At 60.1% G+C, this 26847-nt stretch overlaps 10 protein-coding genes across 12 annotated transcripts; 5 read left to right on the top strand and 5 right to left on the bottom strand.

The window, feature by feature from the left end:
* Positions 1 to 421: 421 nt before the first annotated feature.
* On the top strand, positions 422 to 1600 carry SDRG_04883 (hypothetical protein; the record flags this gene model as incomplete). Its single annotated transcript, XM_008610573.1, has 6 exons — positions 422 to 495; positions 539 to 699; positions 745 to 815; positions 868 to 924; positions 965 to 1002; positions 1051 to 1600. 6 exons carry the CDS (start codon positions 422 to 424, stop codon positions 1598 to 1600), a joined length of 951 nt encoding a protein of 316 aa, XP_008608795.1.
* Positions 973 to 2301, bottom strand: SDRG_04882 (the record flags this gene model as incomplete). 2 transcript variants are annotated; one of them, XM_008610572.1, is made up of 6 exons in its annotated part: positions 2164 to 2295; positions 1967 to 2122; positions 1814 to 1921; positions 1433 to 1767; positions 1227 to 1389; positions 973 to 1174 (listed from the first exon to the last, which is right to left on the bottom strand). In XM_008610572.1, exons 1-4 carry the CDS (start codon positions 2260 to 2262, stop codon positions 1618 to 1620), a joined length of 513 nt encoding a protein of 170 aa, XP_008608794.1. In that variant the 5' UTR covers positions 2263 to 2295. The 2 variants fall into 2 exon arrangements, with proteins under 2 accessions (XP_008608794.1, XP_008608793.1); XM_008610571.1 differs by lacking the exons at positions 973 to 1174; positions 1227 to 1389 and having other exon boundaries at positions 1618 to 1767; positions 2164 to 2301.
* A 101-nt stretch (positions 2302 to 2402) lies between these two features.
* On the top strand, positions 2403 to 3573 carry SDRG_04881 (hypothetical protein; the record flags this gene model as incomplete). Its single annotated transcript, XM_008610570.1, has 8 exons — positions 2403 to 2555; positions 2605 to 2685; positions 2731 to 2883; positions 2930 to 3118; positions 3171 to 3218; positions 3270 to 3365; positions 3413 to 3466; positions 3517 to 3573. The coding sequence occupies 8 exons, from the start codon at positions 2403 to 2405 to the stop codon at positions 3571 to 3573; spliced, it is 831 nt and encodes a 276-aa protein (XP_008608792.1).
* A 1-nt stretch (position 3574) lies between these two features.
* On the bottom strand, positions 3575 to 5434 carry SDRG_04880. 2 transcript variants are annotated; one of them, XM_008610569.1, is made up of 3 exons: positions 5344 to 5434; positions 5007 to 5283; positions 3575 to 4958 (listed from the first exon to the last, which is right to left on the bottom strand). In XM_008610569.1, exons 1-3 carry the CDS (start codon positions 5414 to 5416, stop codon positions 3608 to 3610), a joined length of 1701 nt encoding a protein of 566 aa, XP_008608791.1. In that variant the 5' UTR covers positions 5417 to 5434; the 3' UTR covers positions 3575 to 3607. The 2 variants fall into 2 exon arrangements, with proteins under 2 accessions (XP_008608791.1, XP_008608790.1); XM_008610568.1 differs by having other exon boundaries at positions 3575 to 5283.
* Positions 5435 to 6838: 1404 nt separating this feature from the next.
* SDRG_04879 (hypothetical protein) lies at positions 6839 to 8411 on the top strand. The gene is made up of 7 exons (XM_008610567.1): positions 6839 to 6940; positions 6984 to 7386; positions 7434 to 7513; positions 7555 to 7668; positions 7715 to 7830; positions 7879 to 8170; positions 8217 to 8411. The coding sequence occupies exons 1-7, from the start codon at positions 6884 to 6886 to the stop codon at positions 8343 to 8345; spliced, it is 1191 nt and encodes a 396-aa protein (XP_008608789.1). The 5' UTR covers positions 6839 to 6883; the 3' UTR covers positions 8346 to 8411.
* Positions 8347 to 9241, bottom strand: SDRG_04878 (hypothetical protein). Its single transcript, XM_008610566.1, has one exon. The coding sequence runs from the start codon at positions 9199 to 9201 to the stop codon at positions 8560 to 8562; it is 642 nt and encodes a 213-aa protein (XP_008608788.1). The 5' UTR covers positions 9202 to 9241; the 3' UTR covers positions 8347 to 8559.
* Positions 9242 to 9363: 122 nt separating this feature from the next.
* Positions 9364 to 11257, top strand: SDRG_04877 (hypothetical protein). The gene is made up of 9 exons (XM_008610565.1): positions 9364 to 9567; positions 9613 to 9693; positions 9738 to 9787; positions 9840 to 10086; positions 10131 to 10276; positions 10321 to 10492; positions 10543 to 10628; positions 10680 to 10900; positions 10946 to 11257. Exons 1-9 carry the CDS (start codon positions 9373 to 9375, stop codon positions 11254 to 11256), a joined length of 1509 nt encoding a protein of 502 aa, XP_008608787.1. The 5' UTR covers positions 9364 to 9372; the 3' UTR covers position 11257.
* A 360-nt stretch (positions 11258 to 11617) lies between these two features.
* SDRG_04876 (hypothetical protein) lies at positions 11618 to 13314 on the bottom strand (the record flags this gene model as incomplete). The annotated part of the gene is made up of 7 exons (XM_008610564.1): positions 11618 to 11780; positions 11826 to 12081; positions 12133 to 12257; positions 12311 to 12377; positions 12421 to 12598; positions 12663 to 12832; positions 12876 to 13314. The coding sequence occupies 7 exons, from the start codon at positions 13312 to 13314 to the stop codon at positions 11618 to 11620; spliced, it is 1398 nt and encodes a 465-aa protein (XP_008608786.1).
* Positions 13315 to 13800: 486 nt separating this feature from the next.
* Positions 13801 to 15406, bottom strand: SDRG_04875 (hypothetical protein). The gene has a single exon (XM_008610563.1). The coding sequence runs from the start codon at positions 15328 to 15330 to the stop codon at positions 13951 to 13953; it is 1380 nt and encodes a 459-aa protein (XP_008608785.1). The 5' UTR covers positions 15331 to 15406; the 3' UTR covers positions 13801 to 13950.
* Positions 15407 to 17251: 1845 nt separating this feature from the next.
* Positions 17252 to 26693, top strand: SDRG_04874 (hypothetical protein). Its single transcript, XM_008610562.1, has 10 exons — positions 17252 to 23513; positions 23561 to 24025; positions 24068 to 24831; positions 24882 to 24975; positions 25023 to 25274; positions 25317 to 25415; positions 25463 to 25607; positions 25654 to 25934; positions 25979 to 26233; positions 26280 to 26693. The coding sequence occupies exons 1-10, from the start codon at positions 17256 to 17258 to the stop codon at positions 26664 to 26666; spliced, it is 9000 nt and encodes a 2999-aa protein (XP_008608784.1). The 5' UTR covers positions 17252 to 17255; the 3' UTR covers positions 26667 to 26693.
* The last annotated feature ends 154 nt before the right edge of the window (positions 26694 to 26847 follow it).

Below are 26847 nucleotides of genomic sequence, written 5' to 3'. Positions count from 1 at the left end.
TGGCCTTCTTGTGCGCTTGCCGGCAGTCCTTGTAGGCCTTGATCTCGTCTTCGCACTCGTCGCCGTCGCGGAGACCGCCGCTTTCCTGGTTCTTCTTCTCGACGCACCTGCATATGGCGGGCATGAGCACACGTCGGTAGCATCGCATCTGCTTACGCCAAGTACGCATCGAGGGCCGACGCACAGGGGTCGTTCACGGGCGCGCTGGTCTGGTTGCCCATTCAAAAACACTTGATCAAAAATGGCCACCGGCGTGCAGGGTACCACCGCTCAATTTTGTACTAGGGGGCCCACCGAAAACATGGTGTTTACGGCACTCGTATTTTCGGCATTTTGTGTCACCGCACGGCATGTGCCGCATGGTATATGCCACTTTGAACGCGAGATTTCCAATTTGCCGAAATTATCGACGCGAGCGAGCATGGAGCGCCTCCTCGACCGCGAGTTCATGCGCATCGAGTGCGCGCTCGAGAAGAACTTCGAGTACCTCGATAAGTACGACGTGGACTCTCCAACTCGATGAGCTCAGCGCCTCTAGGCTGGATCGGCAGCGGGACGAGGCTCTGCTGCGCGAGTACGAGCGGTCCTTGGAGCCGCCGCCAGCCACAGATGCCGCCAAGCCCAAGAAGAAGGCCGCGCCCAAGAACACGAGCATGTATGTCATGGGCCTTACGACTTACATTGCCTGCAAACAGCTCGGTACGTTTCGCTCAACATGGTTTCGCGACCGACGCTATACTTCAGAGATGGTCTGTGCACGCCTTGGCCGCGTCAAGCGCCTCAAGTTTTACAAGGACGACCGCGGTGGGCTCAAGGTACGGTCATCCGCTTCTTCCCACTTGACGAGTTCAACCTGCATGGGTGCAGGGTGACGCACTGGTGACGTTCATGACGCATGCGATGCTGGAAACCGCGATCGCCAAGGTACGGGTCCGGCCGACCGATGGACGCTCATGCTTCACAGCTCAACAATGCAGAGATCAAGCCTGGTGTTCGCATCACGTACGACATTACGCGATCCGATCTCTGCTTACGCTAATGGACGTCTAGTGCAAAGGCGGCCGAGTTCAACAAGAAGGAAGAGGTGGAGCCGTCTCTTGCGCCGCTTGAGCCGCCGCCGATGGCCGAAGGCGCCGACGCAGTCACAGCGTTTCTCAACGAAATGCAGCAGCGGCTATCCATGCCAGTGGGTGCTGCACCAGACGCACCGGTCGTACGAGACGCACCAGTAGCCGCTGCACCCGTCGTCGGTCCGCCCGAGCTTCCGCCCACGGACGAGCACGTGCTCGAGACGCCGTCCCGCTCGATTCTCTTGTACAACATTGTCGACGATGGCGACGACGAAGAGAACTTGGACTTGGAAGACGACTTGCAGATGGAGTGCAGCAACTACGGCCAGGTCACGCGGCTGCAGATTTTTCGCGATACGAACGTGGTGGCCGTCGAGTTTGAAGCGCTCCCCAGTGCGATCAAGTGCCTCGAGGTCATGAACGGCCGGTGGTTTGGCGGTGCGCAGATCCGCGCGTGCTATGACCCGTCCAAGCCCGAGGAGCCCGAGGACGAAGACACGAAGCTCCTTGCGTTTCTGGCGTCCGTGTAATGATTTGCTATACAACACTACTGGGTTGTTTCGAAATATGCGTCGAAGAGCACAAAGCGGTTGCTCTGCGGTACGAACGAGCGCAGCCCGAAGTACTTGGCGAGGAAGGGCCCGAGCTTGGGCGACGGCCGGTCGTACGCAAGGTCCTTGGCGCGTAGTTGGAGCCGCTACGAGACGTCTGTCGCCTTGATGTACAGCGTCGATGGCGTGTACCTCGAGCATCGATCGAAAGAGCATTGCGCCGTGGCCATGGCGCTGCTGGACGACGTAAAAGTCAAGGACGCAGACCGGGTCCATCTCCTTGTATGCTCCTGCAGCTGTCTAGATCGGTCATGAGGCGTGCCATGACCACGCAAGGTATTGCACCATGTAGTAGAGGTGCTTGGTACCCGTCTTGAGGTACCCCACAATCTCGCCATTTTGCCGATCGTCGACGAGGACGTGGACGATATGGCCTTCGTCAAGGCTCTTGGGCGATTGCACGAGTACCATGGACGTGATGGGCTGGCGCAAGCCTTGCGCCTACGCCGTAGTGGGAGAGGTCCATGCCAGCAACGTCGTACCTCGGCCGATTGCTCGCCCAAGCGGTCGATCTGCGCTTCCAGTCGCTCGCGGTCCGACGGCAGCGTCGCCAGCAGCTCGTCCAAGGTGCAGCAGCGCATGCTGGCAGGACAGCTAATCCCACGCCATTCCAGGTCCATATCTCCCAGCTGCGCCAGATGGTTGCGTGGGTCCGGTTGCGTGTTTTTGGACACAAGACGCACCGCAAAATCTCCATATTGAAAGAGTGGCCTGCACGACGATGGTGCTCCTGCAAGTCCTCGCGCGCGCGACCAAGCCGGCCTTCATCCTACGCTCGATGGCGCCGACGAGCTCGGTGCTTGGCAGCGCTGACCAGCGCCGCTGCATGGGCCGCGGTCCGACGATCCAAGGCAAGAAGAGCCTCACGGACGCGGTACGAGCACCCTCTCGAAGGTCATCGTCTCATGCTGCGCGGTCTGTAGAAGCGGACGCTGCTCTTCGGGAAGCTCGCTAAGGAGCTCATGGTCACGTCCAAGCTCACGGCGGGCGATACCAACAACATTGTACAACGCTACGAGACGCTTCATCTCTCATGCGGTGACGCGTAGCGCCTGGCGTCGGTGATTTCCAAGGCCAAGGCGGCCAACATGCCCCGCGACAAGATCGAGTACGCGGTCAAGCGAGGCGTCGAGGGCAAGTCGGGTGTCATCACCGAGACTGTCGAGTACGAAGCCACGGGGTCCCACGGCAGCGCCTTGATCGTAAGACGTCCATCCTCTCGAGCCATGGAGATCACATAGCAGGTAGATCGAAGCGCTCACAGACAACCGGAAGCGCACGGCGCCGGCGCTGCGCCACATCCTGAGCAAGCACAACGGCAACCTCGGCGCCAACGGGTCCGTCGCCTGGATGTTTGAGCGCAAGGGGTACTTTGAGATCCAAAAGCCGGACGACGACGCCTTTGCGTGGGACGAAGAGAGCGTCATGAACCTGGCGGTAGCCGTCCTCCATATTCCATTGTCCTTGCTCATACTGATCGTCTTTGTAGATTGAAGCGGGCGTCGACGACGTCGAGTACCGCGAGACCATGGCGCAGGTACACCTCCCGTTGCCCGACGATTGGAGATGCATGAGCCACCGCCTGTAGCTCATGTGCGAAAGCAGCGAACTCGCGGCCGTGCGCACCAACCTCATGGAGGCCGGCGTCGTGCCGCAGGTGAGCGAGCTCATCTATTCGCCCAAGGTACTACTCCATGATGGTGGCCATCGCATCTCATGCGCACATGGCAGGAGTACCTGGTGCTCGAAGGCGACGCCAAGGCCGAGTTCGACACGCTCCTCGAGGTACGCAATGCGGATGTGGCTCTGGCATCATGCGGCGGGCATGGGCGTAGGCGCTGCAGGACAATGAAGATGTCAACGACGTCTACCACAACGTCGACGAAGACTAGATCCGACGAAGAACAGACTAAATAAGACGAACGATTACAAATCCACGAGCGTATGCGGCTCGTCGTCGGCGTCACGGCTGCTGCTACTCGACGCGTCATCGGGCTCGGGCTCAACGACCTCAAACACATAAATATCCTCGAGCGCGCTCTCCTCCGACGGCCACGTCACGCTGCGGGTCGTGTTGCGCTTGTGCTCCTTGACGACAACGCCCGACATGTCGGCGAATTCGAGCGGGATACGCGCCTTGGCTTCGGCCAGCTGCCGCTGGAGCGCGGTCTCGGCCGTCCGCTTCCGGATGTTCTTGGCGCGCGACGCAATGTCGCTCGCGACCCCGAGCTTGAGCATGCCCCGGGGCCCCTGCGTCTGCTTGTAGCCGCCCAAGAATGCCACCATGTTGGCGTTGCCGCGCGCCTTCTTTGGCGGCGGCCGGAGGAGCCCGGGCGCGGCCGCGGGGACGGGCGGTGGCGTCACGGGTGACGCGACCAGGGGTTCGTCAACAATGGGTTCGTCGACGACGTCGCTCTCGGCATCGTCGAGCGCCTTGGCAATGTCCTCTTCCATGGCCGCGTCCTTGGTCGCCGACTCGCGAATGTACGACGAGACCAAGTCGACGTTGCGAAGCGAGCTAAAGATGCTGTGGTTGTCGTCGTCGTCGTCGTCGTTGTCGTCGAACGTCTGCGTCGTGAGGCGCGTCGGCGTCGGCGGCGTCGCGACAAGGATCGATTTCTTGGGCACCGCCGAGAGGTCGGGCGCGGCCAGCGCCACAGACACCTGCTTCTTCTCCATCGACGGCGGCGGTTGGTGTTTGTGGTGCTTGTTGGAGAGCTCCCACCACTTCTTGGACGACTTGTCCTTCTTCGCCGGGCTGTTGGGCACCGCGTCCTTGTCCTTTGTACACATCTTCTCGAGCGCGACGGCGACCGGGTTGGGCTTTTTGCTGCTGCTGTCGTGCTTTTTCGCAAAGTCAAAGAGCGAGACGCGGTCCCGACCGCCCTCCGATTGCGTCAGTTCGTCCATTACCAGCTTCTTCGACCCGTTGCTGCCGTCAAAGGACAGCGACGGCGTCATGGACGGCTCGGGCGTCGAGTTGACGAGCGTCTGCCCAAGGCTGCTGCCGACGGTCGCGCCCACGGCCCGGCGTGTGTTGCGTGGAAAATTGAGAAGCGCGGTCGACTTGGCAGGGAGGCGAAGCGACGTGTCGCCGTTGCGCGCGGGCGAGTTGCCGTGGCGCACGTAGCCAGAGTCACGCCCCGCGACCGAGAAGCCCCGGCTTCGGTTCGATGTCAAGTTTTTGGGCCCTTCGAGCCGCGACAACCGGTCAGGCAAAACTGGCCGAGGCAACGTGTCGTCGATGGTCGTGTTGCGGTGCTGGACCGGGTTCCTGCTGTTCATGACTTCGTCAAGCCATGTCTCGGTGGGGCGAGGGGCATACTCTTCGTCGCCCGTGCGGCTACTGTCACTTTTGACCGAGTTGGTGCGCTCGAGCACGGTCGTCGTGTAGATCATGCACTTGGACACTGGTGTGTCAATGTCGATGAGCAGCTCGTCCGTGCTCTCGATAGGGACGTCGTCCGCGGGCAGGCTCATGCTGCGACCCCGCGCATAGCTGCCCACGCCTCGGAGGCCGCTGCTTTCGCTGCGCCCGCGCGACATGGCCAGCGGGCGGGCGCCAGTCTCGGTGCGTCGCCGCAAGTGAACGCTGGATCGCTCTAAGATAGCCGCGCCGCATAAGCTTCCAGGCGCCTTCATTAGCATTGTCATGGAGGTACCCGACTCGCTTCCGGTCCACTCGGGCGGACTGCCGCCGGGCAGCTTGACCGGCTGGAAGAACGTCGTGGTCATGACCCGCGGATGGGACTAAAAAGAAAAACTAAGTAGGTGCCCCTACTCTGCCGGGCCATAAACACTCGCATCGGAATTATATTACCTATGCGTTTGTATACGTACTTTAAAAGATACGATTCCGACGTGCTGATTCGCTCCCGTTATCCGGACGACGCGTTCGTTCTGGATCTTTTTATTTTATTCGTTACAAATTACAAGACAAATGCAGCCATTTTTTCACCGCCACCAGCCGCAACCGGAGGATCAGGAAGCGTAGCAAATGGAATAAGAAAATAAAATACACTCTGCGACCGTTCGAGCTGCGTGGCGACGCCTCCAGCAGCAGCACGAGGCAGGACAGGAGGCAGATGCTAATGATGGAGGCCAAAGATCGCGGATGAATGACGTCATGGGTGGAAGGCTGTCGTCGTCAGGAGCAAGCGAATTTACAGCACTCTCTTGCGACATGTCACCGGTCATGCATATGTCCTCCGAGTGGTCGCCGCCATGCGATCTCACGCATCGATTGAAGGCAATCACTGCTATGTCACATGGCCATGAAGGCCATCGCCGATGCTTGGTTCACCTACTTTACGACAGAGGAGACGCAGCAAGAGGACCAGGTAGGGCAACGACATGCTCGGCTTCAATGCGTGTTACCAACTGCAATTACAAGCGCGAACAAATTTGAGCGCCGAGACCACCCTTTGGCGCGATCCTACACCGATTACACCTACGCCGTCCTTGAAGCATTGCGGGACGGGCGATGTCACAGTCGTTATCGGCGTGTACACTGCACCGATGACACCACCGAAGAGACACGGATGTCTGTGCACTCATTCTCAGTTGGCCGCTATCTTGACCGCGCCGTAGCCAACGACGCTGCTTCCTCAGGTGCTCGTCGAGTGCATACCCAGCAACCAGCCCAGCAACAATGGTTTGAGCTGATAGGAGATGCGCCGACGAGCTGCGCCGACGTGGTGATGGCCCAGTCGGACAGACGCAGCTCGAGAGCGATGGGACCTCTTCGCCGTGGAGCAGCTGAAGCGCACCAGTCGCGACGGCGAGCGCGGTGGACGTCGCTGCAGCGACGGGTGGGCTTCGGCAGCCACGGCTCGACGTGCGTCTGATGCACTGAAGCTTGTGGTCTGATCGACAGTGAGCTAGCAGCTTTGAGAGCGCGCTGTCCAGTTGCTGTGCATATAGCTGGCACATGCAAAATGATCGGCTTAAACAGCGCCGATCACCTCGCTGCACCTATGAAGGCGGTCGGGCGAGCCGTGGCATGGGCTCGGCAAAGCCATACTGCGCGACGCTTGCGAGGACTCGTCGAGGACTCGGGCGTCGCGTCCCGACGCCACGTCCGTGAAGGTCGCGATCTTTTGCGCAGTCCGGATACCGCAATCGTATTTTAATTCGCCTATTTTTACTCGCCTTGCTTTTCCGGAGAGCTTCGCATTTGCACAAGCCGCAGGACGAGGGCCCATGGACCAGTTGCAGCCGATCTTCCCCGGCATCCCCGCGCCCGTGCTCGAGCAAGTGGTAGGCGTATGCGGTAGGAGACCTCATGGCGATAGACCATTAGCTCCGCATCTGCGACGATAACCTCGAGGCGGCGACCGACTACCTCCTCGAGAACGACTGGGAAGAGCTCCAGATGCACAACAACACGCATGGCGCCGACCATCCTGCGAACGGCCAAGACGGAGCGGGCCATGCGCATGTCGAGGATGACCTCGACGACGGCGATGAAGGCGATGAAGGCGAAGGCGATGACAACGATGAAGACGAAGACGATGACGATGAAGACGACGAGGACGAAGACAACATGTACTACGAGTCGGGCGACGACGGCGAGGCCGGCTTTCGCCATCGCCAGATCCCACCGCTAGCGAAGCGCGTCAAGATCACGACGTCAGCCGATGGCTCCAGCACCGAGCGCTACTGGGTCGCGTGCGACGCCGACACGGTCGAAAAGTCCATGATTGGTACGGACATTCGTGACCGGGCGAGGTCATCCCATCGCTGGATGTAGAGCTGCTCAACATTTCGTTGACCAAGTTTGCCCATCAACGCATCGTGCTCCTCAACCAAAACACGCGGGTCGTCGACAAGGTACGTCGCCCATCCTGTCGCGTCCTTGACCACGCTTGCAGGCAAGCGCCGAGCTGCAGCTCCATGCGCCACAGCCCACCGAGGCTGTTAGCACGTCGTTGAAGCGCAAGCTGCCCGACGCTGGGACCGAGCCCGAGTCGGACCGCGGCTATTTCGTACGATCTCCATCTCCAAGGCCGAAGGCAACGCTATATCTACTAGGCGTACTTCTTTTCCGTGGCCGACTTGGACATGGTGTGGCGCTCCGTCTTGCACGCGCACGTCTTCAACAAGCGCTTTGGCGACGTGATCGAGTTCCACACCGCGTCGACGGGCGCGTACGTGGCCATCGCATCTGCAGGATCGCTTCTTATTGTCGTCATTAGGATGGGCCCCAAGGCGTTTGACGAGCTCTTCCATGTCCACACGCACCAGCCGCGCTCGACAACCACTGTGTTTGGCGCGTCCCAGCCGCAGCTCAAGTGCTGCTTGGTGCTGCCGTGCGCGACGACCGACGACGAGATCAACCGCGTCGGAAAGAACGTCTTTAGCCTCCTCAACATTACGGGCAGTCTCTATTTTCGGGCGTCATCCAAGACACTGGGCGATGACGGCAACAAACTCACGGAAGACGTGTTTCGACGCTATACGACCCACCGCTTGGTGCGCCACGAAGAGGTAGTTGCGTCCGGTCGTCTCTGTCTTGGCTAAGGGCTGGATGTAGGCGCCGACCGACACGGGCCTGCACAGCGCCAACGGGATTTTGGGGTACCAGCCGCCGAAGAAGATTGTCTTTACGCTCGAGCGCCTCGATGCCAACAAGCGCGCCAAGACGCTCAGTGACGACGAGTAGTAGAAGAAGAGACATGTTGCTGGCGTATTCTATTTAACAGACCCTCCTCCTTGTCCTTCTTGCATACCCGAGGTGGAGTCTTGCTGCTCTGGGCAGTACCAGACAGTGCATGAAACAAGGTTGACGGGTCGAATAGTCTTCGGCCCTAGATAGTTAGTTGGGGAATCGAATATAAATAATGCAGCGGCGACGACATGCGGGCGACCCGGACGAGTCAGATGGCCGTCTCGTGCGGGCTGCGCGAGCGGTCGAGCAAGGATGGAAGCTGCGCTTGCGCCTCGGCAGGCTTATCGAGCGGGAGCTGCAGCGCTGGCCACTCGAAGGGCGCGGTGCTGAAGTGCAGCACGTCGTCCGGGGACTGCCCTTCCGTGTGGAGCTCGAGAAAGCTCTCGCCTGCGTTTTGGGTCGGGCGCTGCTCGTGGAGCGAGAGGAGGCTCCAGCACGTGTCCACGTTGGCGTTCGCGGACTGGTTGAGGACGGTCTTGACGAGTCGAATGAGCGTCTCGACATCGTGCTTGAGCGAGAGAAGGAGCGCGTTGTCGACGATCGTCGGCGTCGATGACATGGGCTCGGACGACGAAGACGACGCGCCCGAGTCGTTCGTTCGCTGCTTCTCGCGTCGCTTCCGGTCGCTCTTGAGTTGATGGGCGTTCTGGCGCATGCGGTGCATGGAGCAGAGCGAATGGAGCGTCCCGTTGATCTTGCGCGTCCGCGGGTTCAAGCACTTGCCGAACTTGTACGTGCAGAGCGAGGTCTCGTCTTCCGCTTCCTGCGCATGGTCGTCGTCGTCTTGGGCGCTGCTCTTCCATGCGTCTTCCTCCTTCCGCGGGGCCGTCCACGCGCTCTTCTTCGCCATGCTTGTCTTGTCTTCTTGCTCGGGAAATCGCGACTGCGATCGTCCAAGATCCAAGTGCAAACTCGAGCGCGTGACGCACGTCATTGGCTCGTTACGTTTGTTTTTGACCAATCATCGTTGGCGAATTTGGCACCCAACCCACCACAACGCACAAGTCGATTTCCGACCAGGATGATGATGCTGCTGCAGAAGGCAATGGCCCTCGTCGCCTTGGCGCCAGCCGCGATGGCCATGACGTGCGATGATGCGACCGTCAACTGGGTCTGGAGCGGCGCCATGACCAGCTCGTCGCTCCGTCTCCGCGTCTCTACGAGCATGACGGATCCCGGCTGCAGTCCCGACGCAGTCCAGCTCCACGTGATGCAGGTAGACATGACCCGTATGGTGCAGAAGCTGTACTGCATGCACTAGGCGGCCGGTGCAGCTAGCGTGTACGAAGCCACCAAGCAAGCCATGGGGCCATCGACATGGCTCCTCGACTTCCACGCCACGGTATGCCACCGTGTCCTGCTCGAGCTAACCGTCGTTGCGCGCAGGACCTGGTGCCCGGGCCGATGCAGTACGAAGTGCGGTATGGCGCCGACACGTACGTTTGCTCGCGTCCTCCTCGATCTAGTCATCATGCGGGCTGTGGCCAGGGTGCTCAAGGCGCAGACAGGCGCGATCTCGCTACCGCCGGCTCCAGGAACCCCCACGTCGTTTGAGATTGCTTTTTCATCGTGCGCCGACCAAGACTCGAACCCAAAGGTCTTTGAGACCATTGCCAAGCACAACCCGCTCTTCTTCCTGCACATGGGCGACCTCCACTACGACAACATTGAAGTCAACGACGTCCAAGTGTTCCGAAGTGCGTACGAAACCATGTTTGCGTCGCCTGCAGGCAAGGTACACGTCCATATCGCCAACGTCAACGACCTAACTCTCTCTAGGCGATGCTCGGTATGGATCTACCGATGGCGTACATGTGGGACGACCACGACTTCGGTCCGGACAACAGCGATGGCACCGCGCCAGGTCGAGAAGCGTCGCTTCAAGTCTACCGAGAATACGTACCGCACTACCCGCTGCAGGACAAGTACGCCGACGCACCGCAGGCTCCAATCGACAGCACATGACTAGGCCCGGCGCCATTGCACCGGAGGAGCGTCCGATTCAGCAAGCCTTTACCATCGGGCGCGTTCGCTTTCTTGTGACCGACCTGCGCTCGCAGCGCACGCCCAACACGGACCCCGATGTACCCACCAAGTCCGTCTTGGGGCCTGCGCAAAAGCTCTGGTTCAAGCGAGAACTGGTGCGTTGACTCCGATGGGACCCCAACATGCTCAGTCGTCGGCTCTGTAGCTCGCTGCTTCGTCGCCAGAGAGCGCCGTGGGCCTGATCGTGTGGGTAAACACGATGCCGTGGATCGACGACGAGCGCAAGTGGGGGTGCGTGCTCACATGTGGAAGATATTGTCTTATGACAGAGTGTGAATGTAGCCATTTCAAGTACGAGCAAGCCGAGCTTGTGGCCTTTCTCACCGAACACGACCTCAACACGCGCGTCCCGATTGTGATTGCGAGCGGTGACGCGCATATGCTGGCGGTGGACGACGGCAGCCACAGTCCTGGGCACCTCCCGACGTTCCACGCAGCTGCGCTGGGCCGTCCGGGCTCGATCAAGGGCGGGCCGTACAGCCATGGTGCGATCCCTGGCTCGGGTACGCACTCACTGCTTGCATATGGTCCAAGCCGACACGGTCTAGGACGCTTTGGTTTGATGCGATTCGACGACGATGGCAGTCGTATTTGTCTGCGCTACAGCGGTCGCAACTTGCACGACGACGAGCTCTTGGCGTTCGACACGTGTCATCCGGTGGCCGGGACCGCGTTTTACCCGCCGCCGATCTTTGTGCGCCAGCTCACGCGTGGCATCCGGAAGCTCTACTCGCGCGCGCTGACCAAGTGGCTTCGTGCGTCGCCGTTGGAGCTGGCGGCGCTGGCCAGTCTCGTGCTCGGCCTCGTCGGTCTCCTGCTCGTGCGCAACAAGCACACCCGCCCCGCCAAGCGCGACTAGGAAGCCGCCAACAACGCTCTCGCAAGACCCTAAACCCATCGAATGTCCATGGACTCGACAGTTTTGGGAGTGAAGTGGCAGCATGGCGCTTCTGCAAGATGCATATAGCGATGACGCGGTCGTCGTCATGCATATGTCAAAGCTACGTTCCCAGCGCACATGCTCTTCTGGGACGAGCACCACTTGATACAAAACGACGACCATCCATGCGCCACATGTTTGCTCGCGTGTCGATGACGGGACGTGAGAGGAAGACGCAACCTCTTGTCCTTCCGTGTCGACGTGCACAAGCAGCTCTGTCTTCTGCAACTGGATGTGATTAAGGTCATTCGAATTGAAAAGAGACAAAATGGAGAATCAACTAGGGTTGGGGAAGAACAAACGACGCAATATCGAGCGCGTCGAGAAGCGCCTCAAACCCGATCGCAAACTCGACGTACTGAAGCACGTTGGCCGCATCAAAGCTGTAGCAAATGACCGCGTCGTTGGCCAGGTGCGCGTGCCGCTCCGTCTTGGCCGACCGACTAGTGCGACTCTTCAACTATCAATCTATCAATATCACCACGTACTGTGCCGGTGGCAACGACAGCCGCATCGCTTGCGAGACCACGAGCCGCTTCGCTTGCGTGAGCCGGTTGCACGCAATGATGCTAAACGTAAAGGCTACGTCGCCTTCGCTGCACGCGATCCCGAGCGGCGCACTCGCGCTGCCACCCGCGCGGTCGTCGGCGAGTTTGCCGTACGAGAGGAAGACGCGAAGGGCGCTCGAGGCTCCGTTGAGGAAGACGCCTTCTCTCTGATGCGGCAATAGATGCGTGTGGCCCGCTACGTAGTATGTTTTGAGCTCTACGTCCAAATGTAGCCATAATGGAGTACCGATGCGCAGCCCGGTTTCGTAGCTCCAGTCGAGCGGGCGAAACGACGTCGGGTTGAAGAGGTAGAGAAGGTACGTGTTGCTCGCGAGCACGTTCATGCACAAGTGGTTGGGCTGCAAGTTGTGCCTACAATATAAACCGCGACATAGGAAAGGGTGGGTTCCGCTTGAAGTCGGTACCGGATGCTGTTGTCATCAATGTCGATGGTCATCCCGGCGAGCTCGTGGAAGCGCACCGTCTTGTGCCCTAGTAGAGCTTATGACGCGAAATGCAACGCAAGATGACGCACCGGTCGCTAGCTCGTTGCAGTCGAGCATGATGGGCACTGAGAGCGGTCGGTACACGACCGAGTCGAGCGAGACCCAGAGCTGCATCATGAGGGGCACGCCCTGGAACGACGGGTCGTCGAGCGCGTGGTTGCCGCGCAAAAGCACGTTGGCGTCCAGTAGCACGGGCGCCGGAAACACCTTTACACGGCAGAACACTCGAATATGACCAACGTGCATCTGCAGGCAAATTGAAAAAGAAGACCTGGAAGAGCTCGCTCTCAAAGAGAAGCGACCCGCGCAGCGCAGCGACCGACGCCATGAGGTTCATGTGTTCGTTGAGCAAGTCGCGCGCTTCGTCGAGCGAGACGAGGCCGATGAGCGCCGAGATCTCCTGGATCGAGCGGTTGATGCGGAGTGAGAGGTCAAACATGCCTAGGCAGGCTGAGTGCATGCACGATGCAACATGCAATCGTACGCTCGCAGCGGTTGTACACGGACGCGCGCTCGCGCGAGCACATGAGGCTGCGTCCGTGGTCGATCCGGAAGAAGGTCGTGTCGCCAGCTGCGTTCATGAGGTACACCCGCGCCGAGACGTTGGACGCAAGTTTGCGCGAGAAGAAGGTGCGCAGCGCAAAGATGCGCCGGTACGACGCCGCACTGTAGCGCACGTGGCCGTAGAGACCGAGTACGCGCTCCTTCCACTCGACCTCGCAGAAGCGCTCGATCTCCTTGTTGAGCTGCGTCACTACAAAGAGCTCGGGCACCGAGAGAAAGGGCAGCACGTAGCCCAGCGTGCTCTCGCGGTAGCTGCTGTCATCGCCCAGCGTCATGGGCTCGCTCGCAGGTGACGGCGCCACGGCGGCGTCCTCGAAGCGCTGGAGCGACGCCAAGACCGGCTCGGCGGCAATGTCCATCGTGCTTCCGGTTTCTTTGTTCCTATTTTTGCCACGATTCGCACCCGGAGTGCCCACCCGGAGCCATTCCCACACATGAGTACACACCGTTATACGGGCGGTGCCACGGCGTTGCTGCGTCAACATGGCAGCCTCACGTCTCCTGCGTCCACGGCCGCGACCTCGACGTGCCAAGCTGACGAGCCAGCGCTGTCGCGACCGTCCACCTCTCCGCACAACAGTGGTCTGCTGGTGTTATGGGACCATAGCGACCTCACTGTCGTGTCTGCGCACTCCTGGCACGCGTCTAGGCGCGCAATAAAGACACGCTATTGCGTTGCCGACAAGCCATCGCGCGGCTACTACTTGCATCCCCTCTGGTTTCCGCGAGTTGCGATCTTCGCAATTGTACTTTGTAAGCGAATTCTGTCTGGCTTTTTAAAAATGGCATGTGCCACCTGGTCGGCCGCAAATGTTTGTTGCACAACGTGGCAGCGTACGAGGCCATTGTCGTCATCGGAAGAAAGACGAATGCTGTCTTCGCGTTATGGTCCTAAATAGTGGCTACTACAACACACATGGCCGGTCGCTGCTATGGCTACCTACTGCCGGCCCTTCTTGTCTCCTACCTTACATGTAGTGTATACCATGGCGCATCTAGGCCCGGTTGAACGTCTGGATGAGCTTGCGCTTCTTCATGTGCACTTCCGGTGAGTACATGATGCCGTCGTACGCCGGCGGCTGCGCCAGCGGCTTGGACTCGCGCGAGAAGATCGACTGGAGCGAGGGCAGGCCCGTCCGCGGAGCTTGCGGCGGCAGTGGCGGCAGCGACACCGTTGTTGGCTGGTGTTGGTGTTGCTTGGCGTGCGTAAGGAAGATGCACGGCGCAACGTACCCGAGGCAGCTCCGGAGGTCTTCGCACACTGGGTGCGTGCACACCTCGGCGTTGGGCACGACGGTCGGCTGCGCCGGCTGACTCCATGGCATGATGTACTGCTGGTGGATGCAGGCAAACTGGCGGTCGCCGAGAAAGCACACAATTTGGCAACCCTCCTGGTACTGGTCGAGCACATACTGCGGCAGCTGCGGCAACGGGTAGTTGAGCGGGTACTGGATCGCAGGCCACCACGACATCTGCGGCGTCCGCACCCAGCAGAGCTGCGGGCCGTCGGCGGGAGGCGCTGGCAGCACCATCTGTGTCTGCGCCTTGCGTTGGAGGTGCAGCTTGACCGCTTCACATCGCGGGACAAGGCACGACTCGAAGCCACAGCGCTCCGAGTGGCTAATGAGGATCCGGTACGTCTTGATGCAGTCGGTGCAGTTGGGCTCCGCGTACGGGTGCACGGTTGTGTGATGGAGTACGCGGCGCATTTCGGCGCAGCCGCCCGTCGGGCACAAATGCCCTTCGTCGGCGGCCGCGCACGACGACGCGTGGCGCACGAGCTGGTCGACGACCTTGCTGTCGAGAAGGCTTGAGGATGTGTTGGTCTGCGGCGGCATGCGCGAGAGGTTGTAGTGCAAACGGAGGTTGCTTAGGCTCAGCGACGATGTGCCGTTCGCGTTGGGCTGAGAGAAGACGGGCGCGTGCGGCTTGGAGGCTTCCTGCTGCCACTCGACTTGCTGCATCATCGCATACTCTTCGTCGGCGAGGCCACCGGCCATGTCTTCGTCTTCCTTGTTGCCGCGGATCGCCGTCTTGACCTTATCGACCGCGCGGCGGAGCGTGTCCATCATACTAAAGTCGGGCGCTTGGCGCGTCCGGTTCGCGTTGCAGGCCGTGCAGTGGCCGTTCTTCTGCACATAGTACCAGTTGGAGCTACAACCCGGCGTCGCACAGCGCGGTGTGCCCGACCCGTACATGTACATCTGCTGCTTCTCGAGGTACGCCCGTCGGGCGGCGGCGCGCTCGCCGAGGATGCGGAGCGCGCGGAGGATCTGGAGCACGAGGAAGGCGCGGCGCCAGGCGCGGCGAGGCTCAAAGGGCGGTCGCGCGACGGCAGGCTGGCGCCAGCCACGGAACGTGATGGGGAACGTCATCTCAAAAACCTGTTGTGGGCCGACCAAGCCCAGCGACCGATTCAATCTTTGCGGAGCCAGCTGGGCGCAACTTCAAGATATTGGCCCTGGCTAGAAAATGACTTGATTTCAGTATGCGTCGCCAACGCTTGACACCTTCAAGCTTTTAATTTCGGCTCGGCTTTTCTTGAACCAAAACAAAATCTCGAAATCAAATTCGTTTTATTGTCTTTTGCTACAAAGCGCAAGTGACAATAAAAAAAGACGAATAAAATGCGTCGCCAAAGAAAGGCTGCGCGGATAAGATTCCGATGAGAAAATAAGCCGACGCAAGGATACAACGGCGTGAATTTGCTCCGGGACCATCTGGGCGGAGCAGCGCCGCTTGTGATCAACTCAACCTCGCCAATGTATGGCACGCGGCCTTTGCAGCTCCTTTTGGATGGTTCATCGCTCGCGCTTCTTGAACTCGGGGCCGCAATTGCGCCCACCGCGTTCGTTCAACAAGCGCGACTGTACCGTGTACGTGCCTTCAAGGAGGAAGCTCGAGACGACCAGAGACGCAACCACGTCGCACGCCAGAATCGGGCGACGTGTAGATTTGACCTTTGCCATCTCATTTGCCACGATGCGAGAGAAGTAGATGCATTTTAGATAGAGGTTCATCGTGTTAGTGGGAAGTGTGGCGTCGAGTTGAAGACGACGTCGGGCATGCGTTCGCGCTCGTTCGGCCGTGGTCCACACCCTGTCGATCCATCGTGGCGATTGTTGAAGTGTATCGAGCGCATCCATAACACGCTTGGTACAGTTATAACGCGCGATCTTCGTCCCGCTTTGTCCCAGCACTTGGCCAAAAATGCGTGGTCAAGAGCTCTCGTTCTCTCTTTCGCGAGTACACTGTACAACGAGACGACGTTCTGAAGCTACTCGAAGCGCGTTCGCCGCAACTGAACGCCGGCGACAAGGCCGCGTGGGCGCACCCATCTTCTCGCATCAAATATTTTCGATTGAAATCGCTCTTCCCAGTGCAATCATGCAGAGGATCCTCACGTTGCATGTCGCAAATTCATCTGTGCATTATGATTCAGCGCTTGCTTTCGCGGTCATCGACGCTGGAACACTAGCATAATCGAATCGAATGGCTGCGTTGCGTCGACTGTATCGGCGTTGGATGGAGTTATATATTGGCGTGTGCTCCTCGTTCTGCTTGCTCCATCGCACGCCAGCGTGGATGATAGGTCCCAATCAAGCGACCGCAAATCCTCCCTCGACACTTTGCTTCTCGGGCTTTCTTCAGATTACTTGGTGTTTTGGACGCAATCCTAGCCATCGTGATACTGGTGACGGCAGTGCCTGTGTCGTCGTATGACCTTCCACCACGCTTCCATAATGGGCTTTGCTACTGGAGCCATCATCGTCGGAGGTACTCCAAGCCAAGGGTATTGTTGTTGTACTTTGATCCCTCTGATATCGAAGTGCGCCAACCCTTCGCACCACCCAAGGAAGCATCCTAAACGACTGATGCCATCCATTCCAAAGACCCCCTTTCCTCAGCCGACCTGAAGCCAAACTATTGAGAGCTTTGGTTCTCGATGCGCGAAGCGAAGACTAATTCATTAGCTTTGCGTCGCCTTCTTGGCCTACAACGCACCAGTACATCGCCCCGAGGCTTCTTCGTCGAGCACCCTTGGGAACGACGCTGGCCGTGCGGCTTGATGACCGAGAATGGAGCCAACAAACTAAGCTTGCACGAATCACTCGTAAACATAACTCTACTAGTCATAGACTGTATGGTGTGGCATCCCGTCATCCGTAACTCGTGCAATGCACAGGTTGTCCCCGAAGATCCACGTCGTCGTTTGTCACATTTTGACCAATCGTCGCTCTCGGCGCATCGTGATTGGCTACAATGTGGATCCGTTTCATAGCGGTTAGTCGGGAAGAGCATGTTCGAGCGCTACATCGAGGGGCTCGTCGTCGACTACTTCTCCGAGTGGCTCGATGGCTTCGACAAGGAGGGCATGCGCGTGGCGCTCTTCGGCGGCAAGATCTGCTTCTCCAACCTCAAGTTCAAGCGCGAGGCCCTCGACGCGCTGCGCCTGCCCTTCGTGCTCAAGGAAGGGCGGCTCGGCAACCTCTTCATCAAGGTGCCATGGAAGCGCCTCTCCAAGGAGTCGGTGCATGTCGTCTTGGAGGACCTCTACCTCGTGCTCGGGCCGTGCCACGAAGGCGCCAACGCGGCGACGCAGAGCGAGCGCCTCCGCTGGGCCAAGCAGCACGAGCTGCGCATGCGCGAGCTCCTCTGCGCGAGCAAGTCGGACTCGGCAACGCCCACGAGTCCGCGTGATAAGACAGAGACCAAGACCAAGCAGAGCTCGAGCTGGAAGTACAAGGACAAGATCATGAACACGGTGCTCGAAAACCTCTCGTTTGAGCTCAAGCGCATCCACGTACGGTACGAAGACACGTCGATGGAGGTCTCGTCGCATCCGCTGAGCTTTGGCATCTCGATCGACGAGCTCAAGGTCGCAACGACCAATGCAAACGGCCACGTCGCGTTCCTCGATCGGTCGAGCTCGCACACGCCGTTCGTGCACAAGCTCGTCGAGCTCAAGAGCTGCTACGTCTACTGGGACCTCGCCAAAGCCACGGGCGGCACGCAAATGACGTACCTCGTCGAGCCGTTCAGCACGACCGCGAAGATCACCGAGAACAACGACGCGTCGTCCTACAACTTTATCCCGCGCTACCGCGTGCGCGTCGCGGCCTCCGACCTCGTGGTCGCTGTCGCGCCGTCCCAGTGCAAGGACATCACCAACGTCCTGCATTTCTTCAGCGCCCACGAAACGTACCTCAAGCGCAGCGAGTGTCGCAAGCAGCGCCCGAGCGTCAGCGTGCGCGGCAACCCCCGCGTGTGGTGGCAGTACGCTATCAACGCGACGCGTCGGCTGCTGCTACCAGCCACCGCGCTGCCGCCGTCGTGGCGCCAATACGTCTTTCTCGTCAAGATGCGCACCGCGTACATTCCGTTGTACACGCGGTCGCTCAACCTCGCGCCATGGAAGCCACCGCTCGAGCCCGCCGAAGGGGTGCAGCTCCAGGCGATGGAGGACGATCCGCGCTTGACGGCCGAGACGCTCGTCTTCTTCCGTCTCTGCGCCAAAGAAGAGGTCGCCATGGAGACGACGCGCCGTAAACACATCAAGGAATCGACCAAGACGGCCAAGTGGAGCCTCTTGAAAAAGTCACCGGCGCCGTCGCCGACCCACGCAGCCACGACGCCGCCGACGACAAGTAGCAAATTCTCGCTCTTCTCGCCGCGCAAGGCCGAGCCACCGCCCGTGCCGCCGTCGCCAACGTCATCAGGCCCAGTGACACCGACCTCGGCGCTGCAAGTGACGCTCGAGCCCATTGAGCGCCAGCTCGTGTACGAGCACGTGGGCTCGTGGTTCTTTGAAGACGACGCGCTGCCCGTGGCGCCCGCGCCATCAACAGCATCCGTGACATCGCCCAAAACGACCAAGTCCCCCGGCATTCTCTTAGGCCTCGACTTCAACATGGACCGCGTCCAAGTCGCGGTCGCCAAAGAGAGCCTGACCGACGCCAAGCAAGTCATTCGAAAAGAGTTTGTCCGCTTTGATATGAGTGCGATCGCGTTCTCGCTGCAGCACCATCTGCATGTCGGCCACGGACGCCAAGAGTGCAATGTTGAGTTTTCTGTCGGGCACGTGGAGCTCCTCGATGCGACGGTGTCCGCCGACTCGCCCTTTGCCGTCATTTTCGGGCCACTCCCGCACTTGCGGTCCAAAGCGCCTTTGATTCAGCTCAAGTACGACGCCCAACCAACGCTGTCGAGCATCACTGTTGCGATCGACCCGGCGCGCCTTCTGTACCACAAGAAGGCCATGGACAAGATCACAAAATACATCACACCCGACCTTGACAAGAAAGCCGCTTCGTCCAAAACGACGGCAGCCTTCAACGACGACGACGACGATACGACGCTCGTACCTCTACACGTTGTCGTACACGTCTCGCAAGTTCAAGTCGCGGTCGCCGGCGCCGACGATGCCTTCTTGCTGTTGCACATGACGGGCGGCAGCTTTCGCACGGACGACGTGCACCAAGCGTTCACGTCGTCGCTCGAGGCCGTCGATTTGCTCTTGGTGCCTGTGGGCCAGTTGCATTTGCTCGCTGACGATGCGACGCTGGCCCACAACTGCCGGCTTTTCAAGCGGTTTCCGTGCGCGGTGCAGGGCACATGCAAGGCGTCGGCTATCTGGAGCTACAACGTGGTGCTTGGCCCGCTGCTCGCCAACGTCCTCGAAGGTCAGGTCCGGTCGCTTGTGCATTTGGGCATGTACTTGGCGCCACCGTCGACCTCGGTGGCATCGACCAAAGTCCGTGGTCTCCCAACCCCGCTCGAGGTGCATGTGGAGACGTCTGCGGTGCAGCTGCGTGTCGTCGGCAATGAAGTGCTCCGGTCCGGCCTGCAGCTGGAGGCCGCCAACGTCAAAGTGGATGCGACCCGCGAGGCGACGGGCGCGCTGACGCTCACGGGACACATCGAGCAACTCTTAGGCAAAGAGGCTGTGGCGACGACGACGCACCGGTCGTATACGTTTGATGAACGCGTCACAACAACGCTTCTCGCGATGCCAGACGTGGCGACGTGGACGTGCGTCGTGGCGGCCGGCGCGCCACCGATCTTGACGCTCGAGCTCCCGACGCTGGACGTCTATTGGAACTACCACGTACTGAAAGAAGCTCTCCTGTGCTTTCTCGTACCGTGGCCACTGAGCCCCGTCCTTGTCTCGGACGCTCTGCTTGCAAACGTGAGCTTGCGCGCGTCGGGTGTCCGCTGGCGCCTCAACCCTGCCGACGACGTGACGTTCGACGTTGTCTGTGGCAAGCTCGACACGCGCACGGCTATCTACGTCAACGGCGACGTCTTCTGCGATATTACGTCGACCGACGTGCGCATTTCGGGCGCCAAGGACGCCGATGTGCTGCTGTTGTCGCTGCCCGGAGAGGCGATCTTTCGGTACGAAGCCAGCGGCGCGGGCGCGCTCGTGAACCGGGACAATGCGGCAGCGTACATCAAGGCGGCCCTGGGACACGTCCACTCGAGCTACCACCACGCGTACGTTGTCGCCTTTGGTCAGTATATGCTGGGACGCGTCTCGGAGCTCTTTACGTGGCTCTACTTGGCGCGCGAAGGCTTGGGCAAAACGGCTATCGCACCAGCCCTCTTGCGCTGCAAGGTCGACGCCAGTATCGAGAGCATCGAGATGCAGCTGCCACCCGGCGTTCGTGCGGTCGCCGACTGGGTCGTCCGCGTTGCATCGATACAAGTCACGTCTTCCCAGTACCTCACGACCGACTACGAGCAGTACACGATTGTGTTCGATCTGGGGCTGCCACCGTATTTGAGCGCAAAAGGCGCCAACATTGTGTTTGTCGCGGCCAAGAGCGACACGCGCCTCGACGTGCTGGCGCCAGAAGTGACGCTCGACGTCGGCCACGACCAAGTCGCGTACGCCCTCGCTTTGGTTCAGGACAACTTGCTGGCGCCAGCGCTGCCCATGGAGGTCATGGTGTCGCCATTGCAAGAGACCGAGGCGACCGATGACAGTGTCATTTTGCGAACCAGTATTGTAGTCCCGACGCTGACGCTGACGCTTTTACAGCAACACAAGCCCCTCGTGACCCTCAAGATGACGACGACACGTCTCGAACTCGATGAATTCACCAACGACGCGATCACGCTGCAAGCCGCTGTGGGCGATATCTCGGTCACTGACACCGCCAAGGCCCTCGACCTCCACCTCTTTGCGCGCGCTGAGCAGAGCGCGCTGAGTGCCAGCGTCGAACTCTCGCCCAACGACGGCAACAAGACGGTGGTGTTGCGTCTTGACACCCTCCATGTCGTGCCCCACGTGGCCACGCTCTTGTCGGTTGCTGCATGCTTGCAGCAGATGCCACGCCCGCCGCCGCGCTCTACTCCGACGACGGGCTCGCTCGACGTGACACTCAAGCTTCTTGAGTACAACGTGCAGCTGAGCGCGAGTCCTGGGCGGATTCTCAGCGTGCTCGGGACGCTCGAGGGCCACATCGCGCAGTCCAGTAAGCGGCCGGTCGTCAACCTCAAAGGCGCCGAGACACTGCTCCTACTGAGCGAAGCATGGCCACTTGCATCGGCGATGCCGCGCCTCGGCGATACGCTGCACCTGCTCGTCCACGGCGTCGGGCGCGCGCTCTGCGCCGGCTTTGGCTTTGAAATCGACATGGCGCTCTCGGAGACTGTGCAGCAGATCTCGGCCTACCTCCTCGACGTCCACGGTGTTTTGAGCGGCGACGACATGGCTTTGCTCTATTTCACCGCACGCAGCTATGCACGGCAGCTCGCACGCGCGTCGAGCGATGCGCCGTCGGCGTCCGACTGGTTCATCACGCTCGTCTTCAACTGCGCGAGTTTGACGCTGATTTCACCGCAAGGCGACACGTTTGCGCCGATGCTCAAGCTCTATCTGTACAACTTGCTGCTCAAAGAGTCGTACAAGAGCTCGATCAATGCGTCGATGGCGAGCGATCTCAGCGTCCAGTTCTCGGACGAGCCCGAGCGCCAGCTCTCGGAGAAGGAAGGCATGAGTCTCTGGTGCTTCAACGCGTCACTTGGCGCGTGGGAGCCGTGCCTCGAACCCTGGTCCTTCCGCGCTTCGTTGGCGACAACGGTGGAGGACGACACGACGATCCAGCGCGCGTCGTTTCACGGCAGCAAAGCGCAAAAGTGTCATCTCAATGTGTCGCTCTCGACGTTGACGAACCTCTGCTGCGTGCTCCGACACCTCCTCGGCGCGTCCCCACCCATCGAGGTCCACAACGACGTCGCGTGCGGCGTCTATGTCTGCAACGACAGCGACGAGCGCATCTCGTACTGGGCCGCCAACGCCGACTGCCGACGCCCCCTCGATGTGCCACCGCACAAGACCGTGCCGCTGCAGCTCGCGACAGAAACCTTCTTCCCGTCCGACCAGACCATTTCGCTCTGCTTTGGCGACGAGTGGCAGCCGCTCAACGACGTCCGGCTCCACGCGGCCGGCGCTTTTGTGTACCACCTCATGCCAAAAGAAAAAGGCGCCAAGAAGTCCCTGCCCGTGCTCTTGGACGTGGCGTCCGTCAACGGCCTCCGGACGCTCACCATGTCGTCGATCGCGCGCGTCTACAATGACGGTGACGTCATTGTCCGTGTCGGCGTCGTTGTGACGGACGACGACGACGGTAGCAGTCGCATCGTCGAGGCGTGTGAGATCGCCCCCACTACGTTCCAGGCACTGCCGCTAGCGCTCTGCAAGGGTCTCGGTGATACGCAGCTGGTCTTTATGCCGCTGTTGCCCGGGTACAACTGGAGCGCGCCCGTCCTCGTCGACGCCGAGGCTGTTGAAACCATTGCGACCTGCCCGTTATCGTCCGTAAGCAAGAAGGGCTGCAACTGCCTCGCTACCTTTAGCGCCACGACTACGCCCGCGAGCGCGACCTCGGACGTTTGCACGCACGGGGACTTTCATCTGCGCGTCGTGTCGGCGCTCGAGGCGCCGCGCAACCGGCACGCGCTCTCGCAATTCGTGTCGGTTCGTGTCTTGGCGCCCATCACGATCGAAAACCGGTGCCCAATGCCCATCCAAATGCTCATGTTTACAACCAAGAAGGTGCCGCCACCTGACGCGCCGGTGCGGCCGCCGCAGCTCGACGAAGAGATCGAACCCGTCCAGATCCACTTGGTCGTGTCCAAGACGATCGCACCGAGCGAGGTGGTGCATGTGTACGCCGCGTCCTTGCTCTACAAGACGTATGCGTCCATGGCGCTCGTGAGCCCGCGCTGGAGCCCGCTCAAGCCACTGCACGTACCTGAGAAGGACAAGACCATGTGGGCGGTCGACGATGGGAGCGGGCGCCAGCACTATGTCCAGTGGGCCCTTCTCGAGTCGCATCACAAGCAACGCCAAGCCGTGGTGTTTCCAAGCTACATACTGTACGACCAGACGTCGCTCTCGCTCTTGTATGACGTCGACGCCGCGCGGCTCCACTCGAAGAAATCGTTCATTTCGTTTGGAAGCAACTCGAAGAGCAATTTATCGGCGTCCGACAGCCTCGAGACAGACGTGATCCACGCCTCACTACAAGCCCTCGCCAAAGACGCCGTGGTAGCGATTTACTAGCAGCGACTCAAGCGTCATCTACTTTGGACTAGGTGGACGAGGCTGCCGGACGATTGCCATATATGGTCTCGGGCTCGAATGACGTCAACATTCGCTTGGACAAAGCCAAGTCGCTCCGCACGTCGAGCTCGGTCGTCCGCCTCGATGCGATCAGCGACTCAGTCCAAAACGTCCACCGCCTCTTTAGCGACGTCACACGTGAGTGGCATGACATTGGCGCGCTCTCGCGGGACGCCGACCACCGCACCAAGATCATCACGTTCGTGCCGCGCTACATGGTGCTCAACAAGACGCCGTATGCGCTTCTATTGAGTCCGTCGGCGCTCTTGAAGGAGAAGGACCTCACGCGGCTTCCGACGCTCGATGCCTCGTCGACACCGCCGCCCAACCTTGTGGGCAGTCGGCAGTACGAGCCAAAGCGGGACAGCTTCTCGACGTTTCATTGGTCGACGATGAGCGACCCGACCGACCCCTGCGTCCGCATTCGCCCGGCCGATGTACGTGCACGCCAACGATGTGTCCTCACGGTGGAGGTGTAGGCGTCCGGGTGGAAGTGGTCCGGCAAGTTCTCGCTCCATGACGTCGGTGAGACGGCGCTGAACGCGGTGAACCGGGTCACGGGCGACATTCATATCGTGCGCGTCCAAATTCGCGTCTACCGGGGCACGCAGATCTACGTGGTCTTTTCGCACGAGGCCAACACGCCGCTGTACCGGATCGTCAACCTCTGTGACGACGTCGTACACTTCCACCAGCACGTCCTTACGGAGGCCAACTTAACGTCGAAACCCACGATGCGCCGCCTCTTGCCGAAAGACGACCTTTGCTTTGGGTGGGACGAGCCGTACTTTGTCGACGAACGCACTTTGGCGCTGAGTTTTCCCAACGCCGTGAGCTGCCAAGTGCACGTCGATCGCATCGCTGACGAGGTGCAGCACGTGGAGCTAAACGGCGCCAAGATCTTTCTCCAAGTCGTACTCGACGGCCTCACCAAAGTGCTCTACATCCAAGCCCACGCCCCGTCCCCACGCGACGCGCTCTTGCGGAAGAAGAAGCCGCCGCTGCTCCATCACGCGCGGTACATTGTCGACTGTGTCCTGCCGCACACCGTGGTGTCGCTCATTGACGGCGTGCCCGCCGAGCTGCTCGTGCTCACTGTCACCAACGTGATGGTCATTGGCGGTCTGACGCCTGACGACAACGAAGTCGAGCTCACAATCGAGCGCGTCCAGATCGATAACCAGACGCCCCACGCGATGTTTCCAGTGGTGTTTGCCCCGTCGTCCTCCGCACTTACGAGCCCGTACGTTGCTGAGGCTGGTGTCGATGACTCTCATGGCTTTGGGATCCTAGCACGAATGACGACGAGGCCAAGGCGGAGCCGGCGCCGTTCGTGCATCTGTCGCTCATTCGGCTGTTTTACAGCGCGGACATTGAGTTCTTCAAGGTACATGGACGTTATTGGTATAGTATGACATGCACCGTTGCACCTAGTACTTCTCGGCGCTCATGCAGCCCGCAACGCTCCAGCTCGATGCGTCCATCTTGCTCTCGATCGCGCAGCTCGTCGGCAACGGCGTCAACGTCGTGCAGAGCTATTTCCCGCACTGGTTTGTCCAAGACCACACGCTGGCGTTTGTCGAGAAGCTTCACGCCAAGAGCGAGCCGCGCGTCTACTTTGAGACCCTGCAGCTGCACCCGCTCAAACTGTGCGTCACGTTCACGCAGAGCACGCTGTCCCGTCAAGTCTGTCGCGAGCTATGCACTCGAGCTAACGAGTGTGACTAGGCCAAGGAGACGGTCATGGCGGTGGTCCCACTCATGTTTCGCGTGCTCCAGACCAACTTGGCCAACATCGACAATGCGTCGCTCCACCTCAATGCGCTCGTGCGCCTTCGATAGAGAAAATGCAAGGCTGATGAAGACTTGCGTAGCACATTTCGTACTCGTTTTCGTCCATCTCGCTCCTTGTGTCGTCCGTGCGCCAGCACTACACCACCCAGTGCCTCCGCCAAGTCTACTCCCTTCTCGGGTCGGCTGAGATCCTTGGCAACCCGCTTGGGCTCGTCTCCAACCTCGGTACGATCTTGACTTGGCCGTTTCTAGTTATACGATTTGGGACTAGGGAGTGGCGTCAAGGACTTTTTCTACGAGCCCGCCGCTGGTATGGTGCAAGGGCCCGGACAGTTTGTGAAAGGGCTTAGCCGCGGTACCGAGAGCTTGGTCAAAAACTCAGTCTACGGCACGTTCAACGCCGCGAGCAAGCTCACGGGCAGCATCTCGACGGGCCTCGTCAACCTCTCAATGGACAAGTCGTACATCCAAGCGCGTACCAACCGCAAAGCGTCGCAAGGGCCGACCAACGTCGGCGCGGGCTTCCTTCTTGGCACCAAGCAGCTGGGCCAGGTAGACTCGGTCTTCGCCATGCAGCGACTCGAACGGCGGGTTAGGGGATCTTTGCGGGGGTCTCGGGCGTCATCACGCAGCCCGTTATGGGTGCTTACCACAACGGCCTCACGGGCTTCGTCGAAGGTGTCGGCAAAGGCATCATTGGCGCGGCGGTCAAGCCCACGGCCGGCATCCTCGACTTGGCGGCCCAGACCACGGCCGGCATCACGTACTCTGCCGCGACCCACGACAAGAAGCCCAAGCTGCAGCGCGTCCGCCTCCCGCGCATGATGGCCACCAGCGACAAGCGCTTGACGGTCTCTTGCTACTGCGATCGCGATATGCTCACTGCAGATATCGTAGATTTACTCGGACGAGACGGCCATGCTCGCGATGCTTCTCGCCAAGCTCCCCAAAGATGCTCTCTCGATCGACGAGCAGCACGAACTGCATGTGATGCTACCAGGCCACCGCGTGATGCTAGCGACGTCCCACCAGCTCATGGCGCTCGATACGACGAGCGTTCTCAAGCCGCGCGTGCTCTGGGCGTACCCGGTCCGACACGTCCTGAGCAGCGTGAGCACTGACACGGGCGTGAGCATTTCGATCCAAGCCGAGAGCGTTATTGTCGTCAAGGTTGCCCTCGAACCGCAGGACGACCGCGAGCGCGACCGCGTTGAAGACCTCGTGTGCAAGGTCGTGAGCCAAAACACCAACCACCGTACCGGGAGTTTTCGCTCCCAGAGTTAAGCCCCACATCTCATTTCTTATCCACAAGTTCTTGTTCGACATGCTGCCAACTCGGTGGTGATATTCCTCAAGGGCATCGGCGGGGGTGTGCGGCCAAACGGTCGGCGTCGCTGGTTGCGACAGCGCCAGCGTAAAGTCATGGGCCTCTAGTGTTGTGTACAGCATCTAGCTAGCTACACGA

The sequence above is a fragment of the Saprolegnia diclina genome (assembly GCF_000281045.1).
Source record: "Saprolegnia diclina VS20 unplaced genomic scaffold supercont1.12, whole genome shotgun sequence".
Taxonomy (NCBI): domain Eukaryota; phylum Oomycota; class Saprolegniomycetes; order Saprolegniales; family Saprolegniaceae; genus Saprolegnia; species Saprolegnia diclina.
Note: the sequence above shows the minus strand (reverse complement) of the source record. Positions and strands in the feature narration are given on the sequence as shown.

What these genes read in the sequence shown, in the direction of transcription:
- SDRG_04880 (XM_008610568.1), bottom strand. Translation starts at nt 5,416, where the DNA reads ATGACCACGACGTTCTTCCAGCCGGTCAAGCTGCCCGGCGGCAGTCCG. An exon ending in GTGGACCGGAAGCGAGTCGG is followed by an intron (nt 5,284 to 5,343) that starts GTACCTCCATGA and finishes CGGCTATCTTAG; the next exon opens with AGCGATCCAGCGTTCACTTG.
- SDRG_04879 (XM_008610567.1), top strand. Translation starts at nt 6,884, where the DNA reads ATGGACCAGTTGCAGCCGATCTTCCCCGGCATCCCCGCGCCCGTGCTC. An exon ending in CGCCCGTGCTCGAGCAAGTG is followed by an intron (nt 6,941 to 6,983) that starts GTAGGCGTATGC and finishes ATAGACCATTAG; the next exon opens with CTCCGCATCTGCGACGATAA. An exon ending in ACACGCGGGTCGTCGACAAG is followed by an intron (nt 7,514 to 7,554) that starts GTACGTCGCCCA and finishes CCACGCTTGCAG; the next exon opens with GCAAGCGCCGAGCTGCAGCT.
- SDRG_04878 (XM_008610566.1), bottom strand. Translation starts at nt 9,201, where the DNA reads ATGGCGAAGAAGAGCGCGTGGACGGCCCCGCGGAAGGAGGAAGACGCA.
- SDRG_04877 (XM_008610565.1), top strand. Translation starts at nt 9,373, where the DNA reads ATGATGATGCTGCTGCAGAAGGCAATGGCCCTCGTCGCCTTGGCGCCA. An exon ending in GACGACGAGCGCAAGTGGGG is followed by an intron (nt 10,629 to 10,679) that starts GTGCGTGCTCAC and finishes GTGTGAATGTAG; the next exon opens with CCATTTCAAGTACGAGCAAG. An exon ending in TGGTGCGATCCCTGGCTCGG is followed by an intron (nt 10,901 to 10,945) that starts GTACGCACTCAC and finishes GACACGGTCTAG; the next exon opens with GACGCTTTGGTTTGATGCGA.
- SDRG_04875 (XM_008610563.1), bottom strand. Translation starts at nt 15,330, where the DNA reads ATGACGTTCCCCATCACGTTCCGTGGCTGGCGCCAGCCTGCCGTCGCG.
- SDRG_04874 (XM_008610562.1), top strand. Translation starts at nt 17,256, where the DNA reads ATGTTCGAGCGCTACATCGAGGGGCTCGTCGTCGACTACTTCTCCGAG. An exon ending in CCCTCGCCAAAGACGCCGTG is followed by an intron (nt 23,514 to 23,560) that starts GTAGCGATTTAC and finishes ACTTTGGACTAG; the next exon opens with GTGGACGAGGCTGCCGGACG. An exon ending in AGAGCACGCTGTCCCGTCAA is followed by an intron (nt 25,275 to 25,316) that starts GTCTGTCGCGAG and finishes GAGTGTGACTAG; the next exon opens with GCCAAGGAGACGGTCATGGC.